At 31.6% G+C, this 24438-nt stretch overlaps 1 protein-coding gene across 1 annotated transcript in view; it reads left to right on the top strand.

Moving 5' to 3' along the window:
* LOC127738393 (peroxisome biogenesis factor 1-like) overlaps positions 1 to 22850 on the top strand; it is a 39496-nt gene extending 16646 nt beyond the window's left edge. Inside the window, exons 9-20 of the mRNA XM_052249627.1 lie at positions 590 to 760; positions 2196 to 2350; positions 4331 to 4508; positions 4873 to 5057; positions 5339 to 5473; positions 5744 to 5808; positions 6144 to 6203; positions 11385 to 11467; positions 11750 to 11853; positions 12896 to 13270; positions 13633 to 13823; positions 21254 to 22850. Coding sequence (XP_052105587.1) covers positions 590 to 760; positions 2196 to 2350; positions 4331 to 4508; positions 4873 to 5057; positions 5339 to 5473; positions 5744 to 5808; positions 6144 to 6203; positions 11385 to 11467; positions 11750 to 11853; positions 12896 to 13270; positions 13633 to 13823; positions 21254 to 21338 — 1787 coding nt within the window. The 3' untranslated portion in view covers positions 21339 to 22850. The remainder of the gene's footprint in view (positions 1 to 589; positions 761 to 2195; positions 2351 to 4330; positions 4509 to 4872; positions 5058 to 5338; positions 5474 to 5743; positions 5809 to 6143; positions 6204 to 11384; positions 11468 to 11749; positions 11854 to 12895; positions 13271 to 13632; positions 13824 to 21253) is intronic.
* Positions 22851 to 24438: the final 1588 nt, after the last annotated feature.

Below are 24438 nucleotides of genomic sequence, written 5' to 3'. Positions count from 1 at the left end.
TAGTTTTGGAGTTGCATTATTGTAGTCACATGGTATACACTTTTAGGGGTAAAAATTTGAACAGTCCATATCGAAACCAAACAGGCCAAGCACTATCTTTTTCTGGTACATGTATTGACTGTTTCTTAATATTCCCTATCTAGATTGTAAACATTAATGGTAAAGAATATTAAGTTATGAAATTAAATGTGTAAAAAAAATGTTTTGTATTGATAAAGAAAAATTAGGAAATATTACTTTAAATTAAATTGGAATTGACTTTTTTTATCACAGACTGAGACATGGAAGGCACCTTTATATAACCCTAGCCTACAGGACATGCTATATCAATCTGCAGGTCCGTGTTCATTATGTGGACCTTTTCACAAGTGGCTATTATATATCAGTAACTAATTTTTCTTAAATTTCATTTTGTTCACATAAATTAAATAATAATAAGGAAATAATTTATCATTGTTTTATATGGTTAAAAAGCATTGAAGGAAAACCTATTTCATTCCCTTGCTAAAATGTTGTATCGATGCTTTTATATCTTAATAAAACTTCAAAAGAGATTTTCTGGTTTTAATATTGTTAAACATTTGAATAGGTAAAAGACCTGATACCATACTTAAGATTTTACAGATGGCTTTTGATGAAGCTGCTTGGCGCCAACCCTCTGTAATATTATTGGATGATTTAGAACATGTGGTGCCAGCCCCTTCTGGACCTGAGGCTGAAATGAGTGGTGAAGCTATTTATGGATCTAGGGTAGCTGAAGGTAGTGAAATTATATAAATTTGCACTGTGTTGTACTATTTAAATACATTTTGATAGGTTTCTATTGTAACAAAGAATAAAGTTAAGTACAACTGAATAATATGAGTACATTTACTGGAACATTGTTTCCTTTTACAGAATATTGAATTATAGTTGAATGTAAATTCTGCTGATCTTGTCACAAGCTTTGACTAAAGTTATCACACGTCTTTGCATTTGCACAACAGCATGCCATTTAGAGTAGTTAGTAAACCCCCATTCACATAAATAGCATCAGCTGATAAAGCTTTAGATAAAATTATTATTTAAACCCATGGACTTAAGTAGAGGTGATTTACTGCTCTACTTCTGTATGTCTGTCAGTGTGTCCATCTGTCTGTCCCATGAAATAAAATTTTGACACGTTTTTCTCAGTATGTATGTTTTCTAACCAACACTCTTCAACGTCCTGTCTACTTAATACTTTTAGCAAGAGTGGCACATGCGAACAATAACTCTTATCACTCGTAAGCAATAGCTCGCAGTAGATTTGTAAGCAATAGCTCACAGAACATATTAATTTAGATGTTTTATTGACCACATGGTTTGTTTTCAATTGTACCACAGGGAAAGTGTCATTTTATTTAATGCTTTCAGAAAGTAAATAAAATGTCTTCTTGTTATTAAATCTCCAACAAATTTAAGTTCTGTGGATTCATCTATTTTTGTGGATACCAATTTATGTGGATTGAGGAAAAGTTGTGTCTTTTTGGATATTTAAATTTCGTGGATTTGCCAAAGTGTACATACTAGCCAGTTGAAAATTGAAACTTTGGTGGACATTTAGATTTGTAGTTTGTACCCACAAAATCAGCAAATATTGGTACCCCACAAGTGACAATGAATCCATAGTAACTAATTATTCTTCAGTAATTTGACAGGTTTATTAATTATACTAAAAGCTTAAAATTACAAATAAGTATTATAATATTATATAAGTTATTTTCTAGCTGAATTCTTCTGAATTTGTGCTAAGACCCAAAGAATTTATAAATACAGACACAGCTGTATTGTATACTTATTTTTTTACTGGTCCAATACATCTTTATTTTGTATTTGGCCCATTGAGCCTTTTTTTACTGGTCCAATACATCTTTATTTTGTATTTGGCCCATTGAGCCTTTTTTAACTGGTCCAATACATCTTTATTTTGTATTTGGCCCATTGACCAAAAAGATTGATTGAGATATCAGCAGGGCAACATCTTCATTGCATTATTCCACTGATGAGGGCTTAAATTATCGTATTTAGTAATGCATTGTACATTACAAGTTGAATACAAATTTAATCCAGATAGATGGTGTAAATTCAGGTACTTAGACAATAAGAACAAGTTGGATTGTAAAATTTAAAAGATATTTAGACCATTTAATGTTTAATGTCTTATTGCATTACAGTATTAAGGGATTTACTAAGGAGAGAAATCTGTGATGGGACAAGAATTGCTGTGATTGCCACCACGGTTGCTAGAACTTCTGTCAATTCCTTATTGGTGAACTCTAGAGGAACTCATTTTGTACAGACCACTCTTGCCATTAATCCACCAGATAAGGTAACATTTAATGTTAATCCATTGAATGCATGTTTTATATTTGTTCATTGATATGAATACAATAATAGCAAATTTTATATGTACATGTATTTGACTCAAAATCATTTGAAAATTTGTAACAACATTACATAGCATATATATGTTTTAGGCATACAAAAACACAAATGACTGTACAATAGGAATTTTAAATTTGTCTAATTTTAACTATGTTGGTTGTAGGATTTACCCCAAAATTTGCTCTTCACAAACATTGCACTGTCCATGTATATGCATTTACAAGGCTGTAAATTATGAAAAATGAAAATAGCTTATATTTTACTGCCCCTTCAGAGACCTTCTAATCCTCAAACCCCAAACAAAACATGAAGTGAAAAAATAGCCCAATACACAATTTATGAGATATAGATTTACTGCAATGAATTGTACAATGAAATCAAATCCTACTCCATATTTCAGGTTAAAGCATGGTGTAATACAAGTGATTAATTTGGGCAGGTTCAATGGTTCTATAAGTATTTTGATGTTGGTCTGCTTTTGTAGCTATAGTTCATCTAACATCTGCTTCAGATACCATGACTTGGCATCTGTAGACATCGACCATTGATCTACAAAAATGCCAGTCTATATGAAACCATGAATTGTGTCCTTGCAAAAGTTATTGACCTTGATGTCAAATAAAAACACTCAAAAAGCTATATATTTGAAAATGTATAATGTGTTTCTGGAAAAAATGTGTTTTGATTGCAAAAAGTTGTCAGGCAATGAATATCAATATAGCATACTTTACCAGGTGAGTGATTTAGGGTCCTAGGAGACTACATTTGTTAAGTTTTCTGAATTATCAAGACATATTACAAATAAGTTGAGTTATTTTTTGCATTTTAATAATAATGAATTTACCTTATTCAGTAACTACATTACATAAAAGAGCATTAAAATGACTTTAAAAGTAAAAAGTAAATGGCAGATGTCTTAATAAATGTAAAAATGTATAAATCTGTCAAATTGTAACTTGAAAAATACTGGTTTTGCTCATTATTGAAGGTCTTACAGAGACCTCTATCTCATTTGGTCTCTGGTGGAGGGTTGTTTCATTGGCAATCATACCATATCTTTTTATTGTCCCCTGCGTAATGCGTTGCGGGGACATGGAAATACCAGGCGTCCATCCATCTGTCTGTCCTGTCTTGTTAGCGCTCTCACAGGTACAATTCTTGCTAGATTTTTATAAAACTTGTACTATAGGTTAATATCAGCAATATCTCGGACAAGTTTTATAATGGTGGCCATTCGACTTTTTTTAAAAGAGTTATGCCCCTTGGAAATATTAAATTTATGTGAAATGGCCTCGTTAGCACTCTCACGGGTACAATTTTTGCCAGATTTTTATAAAACTTATACTATAGGTTAATATCAGTGATATCTCAGACAAGTTATATAATGGTGGACGATTGACTTTTTTTAAAAGAGTTATGCCCCTTGGAAATATTAAATTTATGGACAATGGCCTCGTTAGCGCTGTCACAGGTACAATTCTTACCAGATTTTTATAAAACTTATACTATTAGTTAATATCAGCAATATCTCGGACAAGTTTTATAATGGTGGCCGATCAACTTTTTTTAAAAGAGTTATGCCCCTTGGAAATATTAAATTTATGGAAAATGGTCTTAATTGTTAGCGCTCTCATGGGTACAGTTCTTGCCAGATTTTAATAAAACTTATACTATAGGTTAATATCAGCAATATCTAAGACAAGTTTTATAATGGTGGAGGATTGACTTTTTTTAAAAGAGTTATGCCCCTTGGAAATATATAATTTATGGAAAATGGCCTCGTTAGCGCTACAAAAAAAAGTGTTTTATTTAGTTATTGCCCTTGTACCTTGGATAGATAAAATATGTGCAACGAGGGGGACATTGGAACTCTGTTCTTTTATTTATATATATATAGATCCTAATAAAACATAAATTGTTGTAGATAAGAAGAAGGAAGATTATTACCTCCATTATTAATTCACGACCCGTAATTAATCCAGTCACCTTGGACAAGATTGACCTTGACTGGTTACAGTGTCGTACAGAAGGATATGTAGCTAGTGACCTCATGAACTTAGTCAGCAGGGCATTGCATGCTCATTGGTTAAAATATGGTTATGGTAATTTAATATTTTTTTTCATTAACATTTGTTGAATAAGAATAACAACTGTGGTTTCTTTAATAAATTTTGTTTGTGTTACAGAAAGTAGCTGTTTCAAGTTAAATAATGGCACGGTTTTGGTATCTATCAAAACAACTGACATTTCTTTGTAAATTGAATACTGGAAGTAATGGTTTCGTTGTTCTCATAAAATGAGAACAAATAATAGTACCTCAACAATGTGTAACTAATTTTGCTACAAAAGGCATCTAGAGGTTATAATAAAGTGTTCTACAATAAGAAAGTGTCTCAATCTTAAGACTCAATATTTTGAAAAATTACTTTATATTAGTTATCAGATGTTTATTTCATGTTTAACAAGGTGGAGATACAGATAATGGAATAACCCTCTACACTGATGAGTTCAAAGCTGCAATAGAAGGGTTCACCCCTGCATCAATAAGGAATGTATCTTTACATACAGCAGGGGAGCTAGGTTGGGATGATGTTGGAGGTCTAGAGGATATAAGAAGTATACTAGTAGAGACATTACAGTGGCCGAGCAAGGTTTGTTTTGAAAGAATTGAAAAACTTGATCTGCAACACAAAAGTTTATCTTGAGTTTTAGACATCAATTTTTATGAGTGTAGAATTGATTTTACAAAGTATAATGCTGATTTCCATGCTCACCTCGTGTGTTTCTGGAATCTATTTCATCAGGAATGCTCAAAACCAAAAGTTTGGAAATCTTAAAATATGAGACTTTAAGATCATAAGTTGCATGCAAAGTAAACAAACTAAAATGTACCTACTTGTTTAACTAATAGAAATAACTTTATATATTTTAGTATCCTAAATTATTCAGCAATTGTCCATTGAGACTAAGGTCAGGTCTGCTGTTATATGGTGCACCTGGAACAGGCAAAACACTCCTAGCTGGAGTTGTAGCTAAAGAATGTGGACTCAATTTTATAAGCATTAAGGTAAGGTTGCTATTTTCAGGTAAAAGAGACTATATCTTGTAACAATAATTCTAACTTGAAGCATCACGTTTTGTTTTATATTATGATGTTCAGGATTTTGGATTAAATCAATAGACCAAAACTTACCTGTATTACTGAGCTATTTTTATACATACAATCAGTATTGTTATATTTATAGGTCATTGTTCTTGTTCAAGACTCACTACATTTCACAGACCTAATTGAAAATCTAAGAAATGCTATGTTTCATGATTATATTTGTGTTTTCAGGGACCAGAGCTGCTTAATAAATACATAGGGGCTAGTGAACAGGCTGTAAGAGATACATTTCTTAGGTACTTATTGTTTAATCAAAACAACCAAGCACATGTTCAAAATGTAAAATGTAGACCAAATAGTTACATTATACACACAATATAAGATAAGATGATATTAGGGGTAAGCATGTTTAACAACCACAAACTCTATTAAGCTTTTACAGTCAACTATAACAGTTCACTTTTTATTTAAAGAAATTGGCATATTTTTACATATTTGAAAAACAACAAAATTTTAAACTGTGGAAAATACAAATTTTATAGAGAAACCGAAATAATAGCATGATACCATTCTTTTATTGATTGAATAAAAGAAAAAACTGATTTATAGGTTTATATGATGTACTTTTCAGAGCCCAGAGTGCCAAACCATGCATACTTTTCTTTGATGAATTCGACTCAATAGCTCCCAGGTAAGATTTTTTAGGCAGTTAAGCTGCCTTATGCTAGCACCCCAGATTTGTGTTCTTCCCAAAGAGTGCTGAAAAAAGTGCCATTGTTATTATCTAGCAGGCTAATATGTTATTTGTAACTAATTGGACATTTTTTTCATACTATTAATTCTGGAATACAAAAAATATGACAAGAATAACCTTAAATGATCGTCGAACAACCCATAATATATGAAGTTGCACATAGGAAATAGTGCTCAATAGAAATCCGTACGTAGTTTATTATCCCCTGTGCTTTTGGCTAAGATGTCAAAGAACAATTGTATGAAATATTTCATCGCCGAAAATCTGTAATTACAAGTCGTTTATATTTCCCAAATGGCAAAATGTGCAGGAATATTGTTCATGTACACCAAATCTCTAGAATAGAGGAAAGAAAGTTATATATAGTAGTCTAAGTTGGCGGTAATTTTAACTTACACGAAACGTAAGTTCGTTTGATTCTGATGATATAAAGCCCGATTAAAAGAAAGTATTGTTAATCATGATATTCTTTTAGTTAAAGAAGATTGTGATTATTCAATTGATTTCAGTTAAATGTATGCTCATTTAAATTCCTTTCTTTTATTAAATTATTCCATTTATCACTGACCTTGCCAATTGGTTGTTGTTATTTTATGAATGAAAAAGAACCGGAAATCGATGTAATCAACTGATTGGTCGATGTTTTAAAAAATGCGGGACAACTCGTCCCAGAGACATGTCGGACCGAGTCCACTCGGACCGTCTAAGAAGACAACTTGGACTGCTTGTCAGATTTACTTAGGTTTCATAAAATGTAAGACTAACATGTCTAGCGAAGCCATCAATCTTTCGTTTGTGCATTGGGGACTATTTAGGGGTATTTTGAGGGGCCTAAAGAAGGGAGGGGTTTACTGTAGAACCCTATGGGATTGTATTTTTTTTAATTTTCAAATGACTATTACTCGACTATAGTAAGTGATAGACACACATGGTCTTCAGTAATGAGAACAGGACAATAAAACAAATCAAATAAAATATAGGGTGAGTCCCTGGGGGTCATCCCACCCCCCTTCAATTTGAAAATGTGCTTTTATCTTGTAAACGGTCGCGATCCCCACCCCTAAACCATATATATACTTGTATGGGACAATAAAACAAATCAAATGAAAATAATTTGGGGGCGTCCCCGGTGTCAACCCACCCCCTTCTGTTTGAGAACTTGTAAACGGTCGAGATCCCCACCCCTAAACCATATATATTCATGTATGGGACAATATAACAAATCAAATGAAATATAGGGGGAATCCCTGGGGTCACCCCACCCCTCCTGTTTGAGAACTTGTAAATGGTCGAAATCCCCACCCCTAAACCATATATATTCATGTATGGGACAATATAACAAATCAAATGAAATATAGGGGGAGTCCCTGGAGTCACCCCACCCCCTCCTGTTTGAGAACTTGTAAACGGTTGAGATACCCACTCCTAAACCATATTTATTAATGACATACAGGGCCAATCTCCTAGGCATCACATATGCATATCACTTTACTAGACCAAACCAATGTGTACTGGATTTTGCCCAATGTCAGGCGACCATGGGAATGACGAATTATGGGAGCCTTGTTTGGGAGACCTCGTAACAGCATCCTGTTACAATTATTTCTTGTTTATTATAAAATTTTATTGATGCAAAAAATGAGTCTAGGTTAATTGAATTTTTTCGGGGCCTATACAAATTTTCATTTATGGCTCATTTTAAAGAAAACATATAAATCTTTCAAGCAGTGTAAAGCCCAAGAATGTTTCACCAACTGTTTTATAATCACCTGTCATTTTATTCCAAACTTGGTATGGAGTGATATCATGGACTTGGGGTGAAGTTGGGGGTCATTTAAATTTACTATGGGTAGGTCAGTCAGACCTCACCTTTGATCCCTGTAGTAGTAAACATTTGCCTGATTTGTGTCTCATAACTTTTGTACTGTAGAACCCAAACTCAGTGTTCCTTCCAGAGAAGCAAGTCTCTTCATACTATTACAAACTCGTACTATGTCAACTTGTACCACTAAAAGTCAACTTGTACCAAGGTTAACTACCAACTAGAACAACTGCAATCATTGCGAACTTGTGCCACTGCAGACTCAACATTAAAAATATACATTGATATATGCGTTGCTTTTGAAAACCTTGATAAAGTATTAATTAATTTGTCTTAATAATCAATTCATTAAATAAACATAAATGTACAATATATACGAATGTTTAATGTTTGTTCTTTCAAATCTTAAAAAAAAAATTGAAGTATCACTGCCACAGTTTTCATAATTACGTTTGCCTTGGTTTTTGGTTAACTGTTAACTCGCTTACAGTGCTTTGATTTTATTGTTGAGCCTGCGACTTTTGTTGCAAAAGCGAGACATAGTGATCCTACATTCCGTCGGCGGCGGCGGCGGCATCCACAAATATTCACCCTGTGGTTAAAGTTTTTGAAATTTTAATAACTTTCTTAAACTATCCTGCATTTCAACCAAACTTGGACAGAAGCTTGTTTATGATCATAAGATAGTATCCAGAAGAAAATTTTGTAAAAAAAAAAAATCCTGTTTTTCCGTATTTTACTCATAAATGGACTTAGTTTTTCTGCCAGTTAACATAACATTCACTCTGTGGTTAAAGTTTTTGAAATTTTAATAACTTTCTTAAACTATCCTGGATTTGTACCACACTTGGACAGAAGCTTGTTTGTGATCATAAGATAGTATTCAAAAGTAAATTTTGTTAAAAAAAAAATCCTGTTTATCCGTATTTTACTTATAAATGGACTTAGTTTTTCTGCCAGTTAACATTACATTCACTCTGTGGTTAAAGCTTTCAAAACTTTAATAACTTTCTTAAACTATCCTGGATTTGTACCACACTTGGACAGAAGCTTCTTTATGATCAAAAGCTAGTATCTAGAAGGAAATTTTATAAAAATTTATTTCCTGTTTTTCTGTATATTACTTATAGATGGACTTAGTTTTATTCCAGTTAACATTACGTACAGTCTGCAGTTAAAGTTTTTAAAACATTTATTAGATTCATAAACCTTCTTGGATTTTTACCAAACTTGAACAGAACTTCTTACAATCAAAAGATAGTATCTAGAGGAAAAATTTTTAATAATTTTTTCCCCATTTTTGTTGAGCCTGCGACTAACAGCAAAAATAGGCGAGACACTGGGTTCCGCGGAACCCTTACAATTTTTATACGACGGCAAAAATTAAAAATTTTTTGGTCGTATATTGGTATGACGTTGGCGTCGTCGTCCGAAGACACATTGGTTTTCGCACTCTAACTTTAGTTTAAGTAAATGGATCTCCATGAAATTTTACCATAAGGTTCAATACCACGAAAGGAAGGTTGGGATTGATTTTGGGGGTTATGGTACCAACAGTTAAGGAATTAGGGGCCAAAAAGGGGCCAAAAATAAGCATTTTTGTAACTTCCAGACAATAACTTGTGTGTAAGTGTATGGATCTCTCTGACATTGTACCACAAGATTCCATATCACAAAGGGAAGGCTGTAATTGATTTTGGGGGTAATTGCCTCAAAATTTTAGGAATTAGGGGCCAAAAAAGGGGCAAAAAACAAGCATTTTTCTAGTTTCATGACAATAACTTGTGTGTAAGTGTTTGGATATTTCTTAAATTGTACTACAAGGTTCCATATCACAAAGGGAAAGCTGGAATTGAGTTTGGGGGTAATTGCCCGAAACGTTTAGGAATTGGGGGCCAAAAAGGGGCCAAAAATAAGCATTTTTCTAGTTTCCAGACAATAACTTGTGTTCAAGTGTATGGATCTCTCTGAAATTGTACTGCAAGGTACCATACCACAAAGGGAAGGCTGGGATTGAGTTTGGGGGTGATGAATCATAAGGGGGTTCAAAAAATTAGGGGGGGGGGATTTTTTTTCTTTCTTTTTTTTTCTTTTTTTCCTTTTTTTTTTCTTTTAAAATTTTCCATTTTAAGTTGGTTAGTTCTGATTTATATTTAAAAGCAAATAATAATGATATGGTAGGAGATACACACCAAACAGGATGTGTAAATTATTATATAATAAGTATTGTGCAATAGCAAGAAATTTTCAATTGCACAGTATTGCACAATAGCAAGAAATCTTCAATTGCACAGTATTGCGCAATAGCAAGAAATCTTCAATTGCACAGTATTGCGCAATAGCAAGAAATCTTCAATTGCACAGTATTGCGCAATAGCAAGAAATATCCAATAGCACAATATTGCGCAATAGCAAGAAATTGTCAATTGTACAGTATTGCGCAAAAGAAGATACTTCGTATAAATTGCTTATTTCTTGATCAATTTCAATGGGGTTTTATTCTTGAATTCTTGGGGTTCTTTAATATGCTGAATCTAACCGTGTATTAAGTTTTTGGATTTTGGGCCCCGTTTTTAAATTGGTCCACATTGAGGTCCAAAGGGTCCAAAATTTAACTTTGTTTGATTTCATCAAAAATTGAATTATTGGGGTTCTTTGATATGCTGAATCTAAACATGTATTTAGATTTTTGATTATGGGCCCAGTTTTCAAGTTGGTCCAAATCGGGGTCCAAAATTAAACTTTGTTTGATTTCAACAAAAATTGAATATATGGGGTTCTTTGATATGCTGAATCTAACCATGTATTTAGATTTTTGATTTTTGGGCCCCGTTATCAACTTTGTCCACATTGAGGTCAAAAGGGTCCAAAATTAATCTTTGTTTGATTTCATCAAAAATTGAATTCTTGGGGTTCTTTGATATGCTGAATCTAACCATGTATTTAGATTTTGGATATTGGACCATAATAGGTGAATGTCCAATTTAAAATTTTTAAGTTCTTAGACCTCATTCATTCTGTGTCAGAAACCTATGCTGCGTCAAATATTTAATCACAATCCAAATTCAGAGCTGTATCAAGCTTGAATGTTGTGTCCATACTTGCCCCAACTGTTCAGGGTTCGACCTCTGCGGTCGTATCAAGCTGCGCCCTGCGGAGCATTTTATTTATATTATCAACCTGTTTAAATAATTAACATTCATGTATAAAACAAACTTGTATTTTTTTCAAACACTTAAATATTATTTTGGTATAAATTGGAATGCTGGTTTGTAACATCAGTTTCTATTTTTCAGACGTGGCCATGACAACACAGGGGTAACAGATCGAGTAGTTAACCAGTTACTGACACAATTAGATGGTGTGGAAGGACTTCAAGGTAACAAGAAAAAATAATTATTATAAAACAAAGATTATTTTACATTGAGTTGGGGAAAAGGAGGAAATACAAGGGGGACAATAAAAAAACTATAAATAAAATTAAAAAAAACTTATCAGAACAGAAAAACAGAAAATGATGAAAAGACTGACAACAGCCTTCAGAACACCCCCACAGAAAGCTAAACAAATATATTAGTAAAAACACCCTTTGTTTAAAAAATAAGTAGATATCAACTCTAGTTTAAACACAAATATTTTATTTTCTGTTTTCTGTTTATAGGTGTGTATGTTTTAGCTGCCACCAGTCGGCCAGACCTTATAGATCCAGCTCTTCTCAGACCTGGCAGATTAGATAAATGTTTACGTTGTAACTTACCAGACCTTGTAAGAAAATGAACTTTAACAATTCTATTACCTTAAAATTTGTAGAGTTTTCTATTTAAATATTGGTAATATTTTAAATCAAAAGTAAATATATTTAGAAGTTGCAACTGCACACCAAGCTTTCTGAAAGTATGTTGACATAAAAATCTCAGATACATGAAAAACAAAGTAATTGGTTCAGTTTAATTTGCCTTGATTTATATTTGAGTGTTCAGAATATGACTGTCTAACAAGAAGTTGTAGGAAAACAATAAAAATACAACAAAAATATAGAATGATAAATACATTTTTTACTGTTTTCTATATGGTAATTATGCATCTAAGTACACCTTAAAAAAGTGGTGATTTTAACAAATTTATCAGTGAGGTATTTTATTATTATGGGCATTAAGTTTTACCCTTGTCCATCTGTACATCTGTACGTCCGTCCATACGTCCATACGTCCCAAAGTTGGTTTCCGTTCTCTAACTTTAGTTTGCCTCAACCAAATGTTATGAAACTTATACACAATGCTTATTACCACAAACATAGATCAAATTTGAAATTGGGTGCCGTCATGATAATGGTTCTTGAGTTATGCCCCTTTATAAACATAAAAATTGCTTAATTTTTCGTTTCTGTTCTCTAACTTTAGTTTGCCTCAACCAAATGTTATGAAACTTTTACACAATGCTTATTACCGCTTTATACAGATCAAGTTTGAAATCGGTTGGTGTCACTTATATTGTTCTTGAGTTATGCTCCTTTATAAACATAAAAATTGATGAATTTTTCGTTTCCTCTAACTTTAATTTGCCTCAACAGAATTGTATGAAACTTATACACAATGCTTATTACCACAAAACTCAGAACAAGTACAAATTTGGGTAGCTTCACTTTTACCGTTCTTCAGTTATGTCCCTTTATATCTTTATATGATATGCAAGCGGGGGCATCATCTGTGTCCCATGGACACATTACACATTTATTCAATAATTATTGGTACAACAAATTTTCAAACAAGGTGCACAAATTTGTTAATTGTAAACTTTACTTTTGTAGAATGAAAGGAAAGCCATACTTAAAGCCTTAACAAGGAAAATAACATTGGGATTTGATGTAGATTTGGACAATTTTGCAGAGCAATGTGAAAACTTTACTGGTGCTGATTTCAAAGCACTTCTCTATAACGCTCAGTTAGAAGCCATTCATCATGTGACAGGACAAGCAAAGAGAGATAATTTGGACTTTTCACCTCAAAAGAGCCCTAGTTATCTTAGAACACGAAGAAGAAGCAGTAGTTATGGGTTTCTAGCAAAAGCAGCCGAATTGGAACGAGAACAGAAACAGTTTAAATCTGACTTCATTTACATGAAGAATCTGAATGAAGGTGCTACAGAATTATCAGAAGAAATGGATGATCTTTTAACCCAACAGGTTACCTTTTTATTAATATCAGTAAAAACTGCAAAGGATTACTTACATGGATATATTCTTCATTTATCAAGAGGGATTATTTTTTTTGGTGCAAATTGGAACACATTTTACATGAGATATTTACTGCTCTCAAAACCAGGGCCTGTTTTATTATTGATTGGGTGGATGAAGTTTGATACTTGATCCTCCTATCTCTGTCATTACTTAAAAACATTCATTTATTTTTAGAGAAAGTATTAGTGAATAAAAGCTAAGCCTGTAATGCTTTTTAGTAATATTTTATTACTTCATAATACATTGGCAGTATTATGGGAAAGTATTTCAATAGTTTTGTGACTTATGTATTGGTGTAAAAATTTCAGGTGCAGCAGATTAGAAACAGATTGAAGGTCCACAAAAATACAGAAAAAGTAACAACTGCTGAAAGTCTGTTTTCACCTGTGGCCACCTCCAAAGGTCAAGCTATACTGATATCACAGGATGATATAAAGAAAGCTCTAGATAAGACAAGACCCTCAGTTCCTGCTGAAGAGAGACTTAAATACCAAAATATGTAAGTAAATACCAACATATTTCTGAAAATACCAACAGATTAAAGTAAATACCAACATATATCAGAAAATACCAACATATGTAAATAAATAACAACATATGTATGTAAATACCATCATATTAAAGTGAATATCAATATATGTAAGTAAATATCAACATATGTAAGTGAAAAGCTCTATATTTAAATGATTGAAACAGCAAGTGTACTATACAAGAAGGTATCAAATCAGTAGCCATATACTGTAAAGCAAATTATTTTCGTGAATACTTTATATCACGTTTAGTACATATTAGCTGACTTCCCAACAATTTATTTTTAAGATTTTAGAACATTGTTAAGGTTTTAGATATTAAGGAAAATTTCTAGGTTTGAAATTTTCTTGACTATTTATATATCATGTTTTCTTCTACTCACGAAGTCACGAAAATAAATCGCCTTAGGAAAATAAGTTTGTTTTCAGTTCTTTTGGCAAATGTTAAAACAATTAGAATAGGGAAAGATGACCTATATAAGTCCTATATAAGAAAATATAAGACCATTAGTACCTTAAGATTAAAGAATGGGTCAAAATACAAAAAATAAATGTTTGAAATTGGTAAAATAAAACAAGGCACCTGGTCCTTGTTGAAGAGCGATACAGACAGATGTAAGTAGAAGCAATGTTAAAGTTAAGTAATAAAATTGAGAATGGAAATGGGTTATGTGTCAAAGAGACAACAATCTGACCAAAGAGCAGAAAACAGCCCAAGGCCACCAATGGGTCTTCAATACAGTGAGAAAATCCCACACCCAGAGGCGGGCTTCAGCTGGCCCCTAAACAAAAATGTGTACTAGTTCAGAGGAAATACATCCAGTACATACAATCTTTGAGGAGAGAGGTTGAAATATCATGTAAAAGGAAGAAAGACTGAAACTGATGATCAAGACAAGACTTGTCAATTCCTGTGAAAGAGAGACCTAATATCTATGTTCATACACTTATATTATAATGACTAAAATTTAAAAGCTGTTAAAACTTTCATATTTTTATTGATTAAAGAATTTTTATTTTTTTTGTAATTTAAGAGCCCAAATATTTTGGTTGTTTATACATTGAACTTTGCAAACATCTCACATTCATAGATATATTTATTTCCTAAAATATTTTCAATTTTAAAGTATTTAAAAGATTTATTTACCTTTTCTCTATCACAAAGTATAAAGATTTGATCTGTCCAAGAAATTGAAAATTACAATTTACTAATGAACTGTCAAAATTGAATATATATCTGATTTACCCTTTAGAATTGTAGTAAAAAGACTTTCAAGAATTACATTTTAGACAAAGCAGAGAAAACACTAGTTATGTCCCTTTGCACTGTAAGCTGTTAGTTGTGTAGATGAGAAAATCTAGTTTTCTCCCTTTGCATATGGTTTCTTAAAATGAATACTCTAATACTTCATTTAAATTTCAATAATCTTTTATGAACCATAGCAAACAAAAATATTTTGAAAGATTTTATGACTTTGTTAGATCAAAATTTGAATAATACAAGGATAGAAAAATATAATCACAAAGTATCATATATGAAACTTCTGTTTGTGAACTCTGCTTAATTGTGGAAAATTCAAATGTTTTGCATGCTGATTGTTCTTCCAATTAATTTAATTGATAACATTTGTGTTTTGTTACCTTCTGTGTTGTCAAATGTTGTCAGCATTGTATTCCTCACTTTTGTCTGTTGTTAAGAGACACATAGCCTGTGGTTCGGTGTAAGTTGATTATTATTTGCATGAACCCTTCAGTTCTGTCTCATAACTTGGAACAGTACCACTAAATCACTATATTGTCAATAGTTTCTCATCACTATCCATAATCATCTTCTGTCCTTTTGTATCCATTTAGTAGTCAATATTTGGGATTCTTTGGTCATAATCAGCATCAACAACTTCATCATTGTTGTTGATCTTTTTGTTGCCACCATTCATTAGTTGACATATATGGCTGTTGTCACAATTCAATGGTTGACCTGAAGCAATTGTCACCAGGAAATTCATTGTTACCATTCATTTGATGGAGGCAGTACTGTGACCTGTAGTTGCTAACCTTTTATGTCATTTGATCTCTTCACTGGCAATCTTATCACTTCTTCTTATTTTCATATGACTATTGTCACAACTCAATTGTTGATTAATGGATTCATCACCATTTAATGTTTTACATATATCTGATGTCAATCATCAGTAGTCAATTTTTGTTTTTTTATGCCCCCGCCGCAGCGGAGGGAGCATTAAGTTTTACCCTTGTCCGTCTGTACGTCCGTACGTCCGTCCGTCCCAAAGCTGGTTTCCGTTCTCTAACTTTAGTTTGCCTCTTCCAAATGTTATGAAACTTATACACAATGCTTATTACCACAAAACACAGATCGAGTTTGAAAATGGGTGGCGTCTCTTATACCGTTCTTGAGTTATGCCCCTTTATAAACATAAAAATTGCTGAATTTTTCGTTTCCGTTCTCTTACTTTAGTTTGCCTCTACCAAATGTTATGAAACTTATACACAATGCTTATTACCACATAATACAGATCAAGTTTGAAATTGGGTGGCGTCACTTATACCGTTCTTGAGTTTTGCCCCTTTATAAACATAAAAATTGCTGAATTTTTCGTTTCCGTTCTCTAACTTTAGTTTGCCTCAACCAAATATTATGAAACTTATACACAATGCTTATAACCACATAATACAGATCAAGTTTGAAATTGGGTGGTGTCACTTTTACTGTTCTTGAGTAATGCCCCTTTATAAGCATAAAAATTGCTGAATTTTTCGTTTCCGTTCTCTAACTTTTGTTTGCCTCAACCAAATGTTATGAAACTTATACACAATGCTTATCATTACAGAATACAAATCAAGTTTGAAATTGGGTGGTGTCACTTTTACTGTTCTTGAGTTATGCCCCTTTATAAGCATAAAAATTGCTGAATTTTTCGTTTCCGTTCTCTAACTTTAGTTTGCCTCAACCAAATGTTATGAAACTTATACACAATACTTATTACCACAAAACTCAGATCAAGTACAAATTAGGGTAGCGTCACTTATACCGTTCTTTAGTTATATCCCTTTATACCTTTATTAGATATGCAAGCGGGGGCATCATCTGTGTCCCATGGACACATTCCCCATTTATTGTTATTATCCCATAGTCACCTTTTGTCTGTTGTCTGATCTTCAATATTTGCCAACATTCTGCAGTCATCAATTTGTGGCCAACAAATGTCTGCTTGCACTATTATGTGGTTAGGATTTATTTGTTGTCACCATCTTTGTAGTTAGTTGTCAACAGTTTGTGGTCAGCAGTTGCCATTATGATTCTTCTTCTAGCAGATGTCTATCATTTTAAATAAGTAGTCAATTACAGCTTTCCTAATGTCTTGACTCTGACAAGTCAGTACAATACATTTTTGCCATATTTTGTCAGTACAATAATTGTCAGTTTATGCCAGTTTGTAATTGTTTTCTTTTACAAACCATTCTGTAGTTTTCTGTTCTTAGTGTATAAATCCAATTATGTTTATGAAATGATGAATGCTGTCTGTCATGGTATATAATTTCAATTTCCAGAGATTGTGTTTTGAGGAGCAAATTTGATCTTTACCAAATTTGGATTTGCAAAGCCTCTTGAGAAGAGGAAATCGGCTTTTGAATTTTAAGTTACACTAATTCAAGGTGAAGATTACAGGTGTTATATGTAGAAATTCAAGAAACTATGGGTTTCAGATGATATCAGTTGGATCATGCATCTTATTGTGTCTAGATAGTGTCCATAATGGAGATGGAGACTTGTATTAGATATCAAAGTTTAGTCATGGCAGCTGTATAAGACTGAAATTTTCTAGAAAATATTGGTTTTAGGATGTCATCTTTTGTTTTTATAATGCAGTTTCTTACTGGCTTTTCAAGATTGTTTCTCATTAGCATTTTAATTTTTGGTTGATGTTTCACTGGCACTTTCTCAACTTCATTCTGTTATATTTTAACTGTCCTCTTCTTCTTTTTTTAGATTTTTTTTTTGTATTATTATTTTGAGAGATAAATTTAGTTTATGTATTGACTGTTCTGATTGTTCTGTACTTACCGATTGTCCTCTTTTAAATATTTTTATAAAATCCTGTTGTTTTATATCAATAACTGCTGAATCAGTAATTATCTAAAGTTTCATATTGTCAGCATCATATTTTGATACAAATCTAGTATTAAAATATCTGGTTTTGTTATAATACTAGTTTCAAATTCAGAAAATTCTAAACTTTAAAGCTTTCTGTGAAAATTGCCACGTTTTGTGAATATTTCTTGCAATTGTGGTTGTTTCATAAGCAAATATTTTTACAAATCTAATGTAAAAAAAGGTCTGTGGGCACTCTGGTTTCATCACTCAGTTAAAACTGACAGCCACGATATATCCAATAGTGCTGAAAGTGGCAAGAAATCCCAACAATCAATCAATCAAAATTCAGAAAATTCTATACACAACATATCTGTTATTCATGATTAATTCAATATCTTGCTGTTTTTTTTTGGCAACAAATTTTAAATACTTCAAAACTTTCTGTGAAATACACGTGTGTCTTAAATATTTCTTTTCAGTGCCACTGTTGCAGACTCCTTTACATAGAGGTTTCACATAAACACTTATATTAGCAATCTGTATATGTTGACTAAATTTGAAAAAAAAAAACTAAAACATGCTTTAAAGATTACATGTACTTTTAAGAATGTCATGCTTTCACATCATGTCCATAAATTTAAGAAATAATTTGGAAAGAGTGAATAATGAAACATTTATCTTCAAATAAACCTTTGTATCTTTATCATTTTGAAGTTACAAAACATGTATTCCTCAGAAATTTCTTGTATTCTAAAATAGCTTACATTAACAAACTTGTTGGAGACTCTTTTGATCAGCCGGTTTCCAGTTGTGAAATTAAGGGTTATTTTTTTCCACCAAAACAGATACTCAATTTGACTTGACATAATCACTATTGAAACTAATTATAAAGTTGGAGTGATGCATTTCACAAACCATTGATAAATATAAAAGATTTGTAATACTCATTTAAAAAATCAATTTGTCAAAATTGGTAGAATTCTATTTGATCACCAAAGCTAACAATGCGAATTTTATTCTTTCTAAAGATTTATATCTGATTAGCTTGAATGGATAAATTTCACAAATAGGGCTAATTTTCTGTAATATCAATGTGTATTCCACGATGAATAGGTTTATATTTTGACTAAACTTATTTGAAAAAATGAACACAAAAGAATTTAATTCAGTTCTTTTGATTAGCTTTTGGTAAATATTGACACCCTGGAGTGATGTTGAATAGGGATGTCAAATAGAGTCAAAAATTAACTGCAAATTTCTATTGATAGCAAGCATCGCCAAACAAATGCTAAAACGCTTGCATTCAATGTTATACAATAGACGTTGAATTCAAAATCACAACAGGGCTTTGTTAAGCCAAAAATTAAATAAAGCCGGTGTGTTTCTCTGATTACTGGTTACCAATTGCAAGACCTCGCCAATGTTTGCCTTGTTATATAGAAAGGCAGCCAGAAAAAATTTATCGAAATAAGCTTTGTCAACTTTTATTTAAGTAGTTAATGACCAAACAAATTTTTCTGTTACTTCATTGTAATAGTATTCAAAAGAATAACAAAAGCAAGGGAAGATACACTGAATAAGGATTTTGTGATAAACTATAATTTGAGATGTTCTTTTTGAGTAACAGGAGACTTTGGGTGTTGCATGGTGAAGGAAATATGCAGTTTGCTATTCAAAACAATTGATTTTTATGCAGAATGTCAAAAATGAAATTAATTTTTGCTTGTGTATGGTCTAAAGCCTATTTTGCAATGAATATTTAATTGAATTTTAATAGCATGTTTAGTTGTTAGTTTTTCATAACCTGTACTTGTGACATGGATGTCAAATTTATCCTCTTTTATTTGGACAAATAACTTTTTATTTTTTATAAAGTTTCTTATTTGATGGGTGTTATACCAATTTAAGATGTACTTTCGCACTACTTATTGTCACAGTAACAAATAACATATACACCTGTACATTGATTGATTTATGAAATTCTGCGTACTTTTTTTGAACAGTAACAAATCACTGTCAAAGCTATGAGAAGAGGGATTTCAGAGAACATTACGATTTCTTATACTTACAATGAAATTATTTTTTTAACATTTAGATACTTTAAAGTATGTACCCGGTATGTGATAAATTCCATAGAAATAAAAATTATAAACACTGATTGTTGTTCTTTAAAAAATAAACCCAGAACATCTCCTTATTCATATATTCTTGAACATTATGTGAAAATAATGTGTACTCAAATCTTGATAAAATCAGTGTTGTTTTGAAATAACATTAGAAGTACCTAGTATTATAAATTTTCTGTAATTGAACATAGGAAAAAAGAAAATAGAATAAATATAAAAGACTGACGGAGCATTATAATGATGCCACCAAACAAATTATGGTTAGACAAAACCGAAAAAAGAAAAAGTCTGAAAACATAATATAATCATACAAATTTCTTCATATTCCGATGGTATAATATGTTAAACAATATCCTGAGTTCATCTGTTCTGCCAAAACCATTCATCAGAGAACAATGATGCCTGTGAGTTAAGTGTCATCTCAAAGAATGAAATCTAATTTGATGTCATTTTCTGTGTCGCCTTTCATTGTCCTAACACAATATACCATTGACTTAATCTGTTGTGAAAACAACAAAATTCAACATCAGATGACAATGTGGAATTAGTCGGTTGTAATTTGTGAAGAGGGATGTCGAAGAGAGGTCAATTTAACAATAGAAATGCTTAAAAAATGTTTGATTGACCAAAAAATTGAAGAATTATTAAAAAAGATTACTTCTGGTCTAAATAAACAAATCCAACTGTTTTATTGAGGGAACTGAATAAAAAACATCTTGGAAAAAAGCAATGTCAAATTCTTAGTCTGGAAGCATTTATAGAAAGAAGATAAAATTTTAAATGGGTTTAATTTTTATGCTTCATTAGAACTAACACTCAGATATATTTATGCCACTGAACAAATTATTTAAAAATCTTTTACTTAGATTTTATTTTTTTAAAAAGAATTGTTAGTAAATAAACATTTTATTGATGTAAGGATTTTTTTATTGATAGAAATGTATTGGTATTTAAGAGATGTATTAGGAATGATAATGTATTTAAACATATTTTATTGTAGATTTAATGTTGTTGTGCAGATACATTTGAAAGTAAAATGGATAATATAAAATAATGGTTGCCAATGAGATATCTATCCAGCATATTAGAAATGACATGAAGTTTATTTAAAAAGAAATAAAATAAATGTAATTGTTTTTTTTTCTTTCTTTTTTTTCAGTTATGAGAACTTTGTTTCGTCACGAGGTGGTAATTTCGCTCAAAACATCATGGATGCTGCAGGACAAAGACAAACATGTGCATGAAGAATTGTTATTACAAATATTTGGGAAAAAAGAAGCTTTTGAAAGGATAGTACATGGCAAGTGTAACTTCTCTGGTGCTACATGAGAAAAAAAATATTTTTCATGAGAACAGCTGACTTTGTTAGAACTAAATTGTTGAAAATTTCATTGCAGGACCTGCTGATTGTTTCTTTATTATTGCCTATCTTGACCATTATAAATCAATAGAATGGCCAAACTATTGGAAATAAAGTATGGCAGAACAGTTCTCTGTGATGTACATGCCAAATTTATTTCTTTTGAGCACTATGGCCATAAAAAAGTTTTGGAACTGGTAGCAACGAGAAATGTTTATTTTTTATTTTCAGAATAACTATGGAATTACATGAGGTATATGTGTAAACAGTTTATAGGTTGCAACTACTTATGTCGTGTACTTAACTCAAACAATTGTTACAGACTTGCTTAGTTATTTTTGGAGAGCTAATTTTTGAACATTTAGTGTATCATGATCACATACAGAAAGATATGTATTTTGTTGGGGTTGATTGACTTTCTTAAGTAAACTTCGGACTTGGAAAATTAAAAAAAAAATGACTATTTTTTAAAACCAGCTCTGAAACTCATTTTTTGTACATAAGTGTATAAGGATATCTTTCAGATTAAGTTTGTGTTTTATTCCAGTTGACAGATACTTGCATAATTTAAGTGTGAATTTTATTCCTGTTTATTAGCATTTGTTAAGTCTTTCTCTTAAACATTATTGTGAAAATTATATTTGTATGAAATCCTTCCAGTATGCCTTGAGGGATTCATGACTTCTGTTTTTTAACATGAACATTTTGTGATAATGTAATGGCATTTTTGAAGTCATGAACACAGTGTTGACAGTGTATGAACTAAGTAAACCTCACCTTTCATATGGATTCCAGGCAATTAGGCTGCAGGCCCCAAACCCCAACTCCTCCTGGGCATTTTACTGATATATGTATGTTCAACTAAACATATATTGTATTCTTTCTAAACAGTTCCTAAATAGGGAGCAGCATGATTTGTTATAAGTATTTGAAAGGTTATACAAAAAATTCCTATTCTTCATTATAAACTCGGTTTGCTTTGCATTTTTTCTGTAATCTTTGGACCTGATTCTAATGAAATCCAACCAGTGAGCATAGAAGTATGATATGCAAGTGATCTCCATTAGCAATCTTTGTATGTGTCTATTGTTGACAACTTGCAAGAAACTCTTCTCAGCTGATGGAGAGGAATGAGTGCCATTTATATTCAATTTATGAAATATAAATTGAACAATTTATAATTATGAAATAAAAGAATGAAATCCACTTTATTAATTACCTTCAGTCTGTGTTTTAAGAAATATAGCATTTATTGCTTATAATGCCTTTCTAAAAATCAGTAGATGTTGATATAAATTATTGTAATGCATTTTATTTATTGCTGTTGATTATTTTAATTTTTAAGTTTGAATAATTTTGATACAAACAAATTGAAATAAAATTGGTTAAAAATGAATCTTAAGTAATCAATTATTCATAGAAGTAGAAACAGAGATGTATAACCAGTTATGATCGAGCCTGTTCAAATCCATTGAAGTCCTGAAATATAGGGTTTCTTTTTGAAACTTTCTTATGTTTAAAATCTGTTATCAGACATAAAAACAATGATTCTTTAAGTCTGATTTAGCTGTCATGGTTCAGCCAAGACAGTGAGTGTATTAAAGTGAAAGAAGTTTATGGTGTAAATGTTTCTAGCACAAAGTACTAGACACAAGGACAAAAAAGTTATTACACTCAACCAAGTCCAGGTTTATCATAAAAAAAAATGCTGATGGCATTATTTATTATTGATCTATAATTTTCTTATTAGATTTAAGAAGATGTGGTATGAGTGCCAATGAGACAACTCTCCATCCAAGTCACAATTTGTAAAAGTAAACCATTATAGTTCAAAGTACGGCCTTCAACACGGAGCCTTGGCTCACACCGAACAGGAATCTATAAAGGGCCCCAAAAATGACTAGTGTAAAACCATTCAAACAGGAAAACCAAAGGTCTAATCTATATAAAAAACGAGAAACGAGAAACACTTATGAACCACATCAACATACAACAACCACTGAACATCAGGTTCCTGACTTAGGACAGGTGCAAACAAATGCAGTAGGTTTAAACATTTTAATAGGCGCCAACCTTCACCCTACCTGAAACAATAGTGTAACATCACAACATAGAAAGACACACTATAAAATATCAATTGAAATGGCTTAACTCAATCAAAAGACATATTAAAAAAAACAAGTGAACATACACTGAACAAATAAATTTGATCTATGACACAATGTAAATACAAAATTAATAAAACAAGGGGGTTAGATGTAAAACAATATCAGAAAGACAACCATAACCTTGGACAAAATGCCGCCAAATAAAATAACGTTAACAGGTAAATAAAAATAATTTTGTTGTAAGGTATACATGGAGTACGAAATAATTTTTACAAAATGATTAATTTTGTTGTTTCTTGTACGAGAACAAAAGTGAAAATTTATCGTCATACTAAACACTGATCAAAGGTGGTATATATTAAAAATAGTGAGACGAGATATAACACTAAATAAGGAAACATTAAATAACAAAAATACATTACAAATTGTATCAACAGGTCAAATTAACAATTTATTTACGATTTGAGAGTACTCACAGTTACTGAAAGCTAGTTAAAAGCCAAAAACAATTAATAACAAGAGTGCACACGCTGAAATGCCTGTTTTACTGACCATTGATTTTATGTTGAAAGTCTTAAAGGTTTTACTACAAGTATCACATAAACTTAACATTCTTAAAAATCCATGACAATGAGGTCAAGGTCAGATAAAAACTGTCACACAGACATGTACACCTAACAATTATTCCATACACCAAATATAGGTGACCCATTGATTAAAAACAGACCAAAACAAAAAATTAACAATGACCAATGAACCATGAAAAAGAGGTAAAGGTCAGATGAAACCTGCCAGTCTGATATGTACCCCTTACAATCATTCCATACACCACATATAGTTGACCTGCTGCTTGAAGTATCAGAGAAATGGACCTAA

Source organism: Mytilus californianus, unplaced genomic scaffold (assembly GCF_021869535.1).
Source record: "Mytilus californianus isolate M0D057914Y unplaced genomic scaffold, xbMytCali1.0.p SCAF_4, whole genome shotgun sequence".
NCBI lineage: Eukaryota > Metazoa > Mollusca > Bivalvia > Mytilida > Mytilidae > Mytilus > Mytilus californianus.
The sequence above is the reverse complement of the archived record's forward strand: the minus strand, read 5'-3'. Positions and strand labels throughout refer to the sequence as shown.